The sequence below is a fragment of the Cornus florida genome, unplaced genomic scaffold (genome assembly GCF_030987335.1).
Source record: "Cornus florida cultivar Cherokee Brave unplaced genomic scaffold, ASM3098733v1 CherokeeBrave_3.0.0_Hap2_Chr07, whole genome shotgun sequence".
NCBI classification, from domain to species: domain Eukaryota; kingdom Viridiplantae; phylum Streptophyta; class Magnoliopsida; order Cornales; family Cornaceae; genus Cornus; species Cornus florida.
The window spans coordinates 3,917,896-3,921,192 of record NW_026775577.1 but is presented as its reverse complement, the minus strand read 5'-3'; the positions used below and the strand labels follow the sequence as shown (position 1 = coordinate 3,921,192).

The 3,297-nt window shown below is 37.2% G+C and overlaps 1 protein-coding gene across 1 annotated transcript; it reads right to left on the bottom strand.

Moving 5' to 3' along the window:
* On the bottom strand, positions 1-2,292 carry LOC132267612 (uncharacterized). Its single transcript, XM_059768748.1, has 2 exons — positions 1,946-2,292; positions 1-1,858 (listed from the first exon to the last, which is right to left on the bottom strand). The coding sequence occupies exons 1-2, from the start codon at positions 2,290-2,292 to the stop codon at positions 1-3; spliced, it is 2,205 nt and encodes a 734-aa protein (XP_059624731.1).
* Positions 2,293-3,297: the final 1,005 nt, after the last annotated feature.

The window sequence follows — 3,297 nt, the reverse complement described above, 5'->3', positions numbered from 1 at the left end:
CTATCCAGGTATAGGAGCCTTGCACTTTCGACGATTATGACCATTCTCGCCGCATCGCGAACAGTGTAACGACCTTACATTTTGAAATTGTGATTCGATTCGTTTAATACGAGGTCGTCCAGGGGGACGTGTTACCGCAGGAGGCCTAAGATGGGAAGCACCTTCACCGTCAGCAGCAGCAACAGCAGCTGCATTCGGCATATCATGCATGGGGACAGAAGACATGAGATGTTCACATAGTTTTTGTTGTGTTTCAACCCTAAACCATGGATCAACCATCTCATAAATATTTAAAGATAATTCATGGATGGCATAGCATGCATGCGAACAAGGAATCCCACTCATGGTCCACTTCAAACAACTACAAGAATTTTCACTGCCAAATACCACCCTGAATGGTTTTCTGTCTCGATCATATATTGTACACTCAGTAGGTGAAACACGCATCGACTGAAAACCAAGAGCTAACTCTTGCTCTTTTTTTATTTTCTCTTCAATACGATCCCCAACCGGGATAGTCCACTTCTGAACGTCCAAACTCTTTTGGTATAAAAATTTGCTGAGTCTTTGCATGTGTGTATCCATCAACCTTGTGATTGAAAAAACCCTCTCTTCTTTCACCCATGCATTGAAGGACTCTGCTTGATTGGTGTATAATTTATCCCAACGCTTGGAAGTAAACATAGCATTTGACCAATGTTCAGGTGAATTCGCCAAAACCCAATCGCATAACTCCCCTCGAAATACCCGCATGGCAGCCAATGCATTCTTATACTCATTTACAGTTCGAGCATATGCATTTTTATCGAGTAATTTTTTCGCATGCTCTTTACCTGAAGCCCTCAATCCTAAACTTTGTCTCCCAAGAATGGATGTAGAAAAATTCGCCGTTAGGTGACGAAGACACCATGAGTGGTACTGGGAGCCAAAAATATCTCTAATACAACTTATTAGGCTCGGATGCCTGTCGGTTAAGATTGTCACAATGCGACCATCTAGAATCTCTTTCACCTTGCTCAAGAACCAATGCCAATCATCATCATTCTCAGAAGAAACAACAGCATACGCCAAAGGCCACAAGCCATCATTCGCATCGAACCCCGTTGCACCAAGCATTGTTCCTTTATAATTGCCACTCAAGTGGCAAGCATCGATTGCTAACATGGGCCTGCAATAGTTGATGAAACCTCGTATGGAGCACCCATAAGCTACAAACACTCGCTTAAATCTCCTATCATCCGTGCACTCCCACGATGTAATTGTCCCAGGAATATATTCTGCTATTCGTTCACACAACCACGGGACTAAAATATTGCTATCCTTGGGATTTCCCTCAATGATATGACGTGCACACTCCTTAGCTCTCCATGATTGCATGTAAGTCATTTTAGCAGAAAATTCACCGTTTATGCCTGTGGAAATAGTCTTGGGGGTGCATTTAGGATTGTCCCTAACCTTGTTCACAATAGCTCGACCCATTTCCTTCGACCAAAAAATGGCTTTATAATCTGAAATGTCTTGAGCAGTGTGAGTGTGAACATTATTAAACCGCTTGATTCTCACTATATCACCACTTCCTTCACAACCAGCTGATAATTTCCATGGACAATTATTAACCTCGCACACAACTCTATAATATTTTCTGCTATTGTCCAAGTACTTGAACCGAAAATGATTACGAAGACCAAACAAAACGAGTGCATCTTTGAAATCATTTGGGCTGTCAAAAAGCTGATCCACGCAAAGAATGTCATCAATGTGTCGGAAAGAATCCCGATGCGCATTTATCGGAGGAAATGAAGACGTTGACGCAACACTTTGTAGAAGACCAATTGGCGATGTGGCTTCAACAAATTGTCTACAAGTGGATAAAAAGGTATATTAAAAATCACATAACCTATGCAGCGCATACATCAATGTATTACTTTAAATATATGTGTCTTACCTCTCATTATGATCAGTAGGAATTGTGCATGATGCAATTACAGGCTCTGCATCTGCCATATACACATTTAGCATGGGACCACTCACTACAAGCATCACTCTAAATCCAGATTCTCCCGTCATCCTCAAAAGTTCATTCTTGTTAGATTCGGTGGTATAATATATGACTTTACCACTCATGTTTGAAGATGAACGTTGTTGTAACTCATTTATAAATGATTCGTATGTTGTTGTTGTTGTTATCATAAAAGGGTCTGTGACACCGCCGATGTATATAATTTCCCCATTCTCATTTTTGTCAATTTTCCCATCAAATCGACAATAGCATATAATTTGTCTCTCATCCATTTGTCCAACTGCTTCGAAAATTGACTCATTAGTTTAAAAAAAAAAAACTAAATATGAAGTTAAAAAAAAAATGAAATATAAAACAATTAAATATCATAATTATATAATGTAATTTAGAGATCTATTTACACCGAAACACTACTAATTCCCTCAATAGGGATAGGCGGTGTCAAGATTAAACTTTTCCTAAACACACACTACAGACCTTTTTCAAATCAAAATACAACCACAAAATCAATGCCATTGATTACTAGATAATTGTATCCCTATGTGTACAACAAACATATATACAAGATGAGGGAGATTATGAGATGAATAGAGAGTTAAATGGGACAATATAGATTGAAAATAAAAAATTGAGAGTTAAATAGAGAGAGAGCAGAGTGTTGAATATTTTTCACACACAAAAATTATATGTGTAAGTCTTGAAAATGGGGGAGACAAGTACAAGGGAATGTTAGAATAATAAATTAATACTAAATACATTTTTTTGATAAATTAATGCTAAATACATATATTAAAAAAGCCTCATTTATAGAGTTTGCTAGCTTTTGCATCAATTCTATCATGTGCGTAGATGCCTAAAGACATATTACACAGAGGTATACTCTACATGCCATTTGAGAAAGAGGCAACAATCTTGAATAATTCTTGATCTAAATTGAGTTATAATAATTAATTATACATAAAAACTAATTGGACTACCTATGTGTTGGTGGCTTTGAATTTTAACTCCTAAATTCCTACGTTCTGCTGAGGATTTAGTCTGCAGTCATCAAAGAGCCTTGAATATATAGCTTGAATACAGATATAGCTGATTTAGTCTGACTCTTTTTGTAGGAAGATACAGATATAGCTGATTTTACATAGATATTATTTTCTAACGGAGTGAATTGATACTACTCATAGCTATCGACCAATATTGTGGTGTGTATTGGTTGTAACTGACAATGTGAATTTAAAATTTCAAATGGATATAACCATGGTCAGTATTAATGGTTTTAA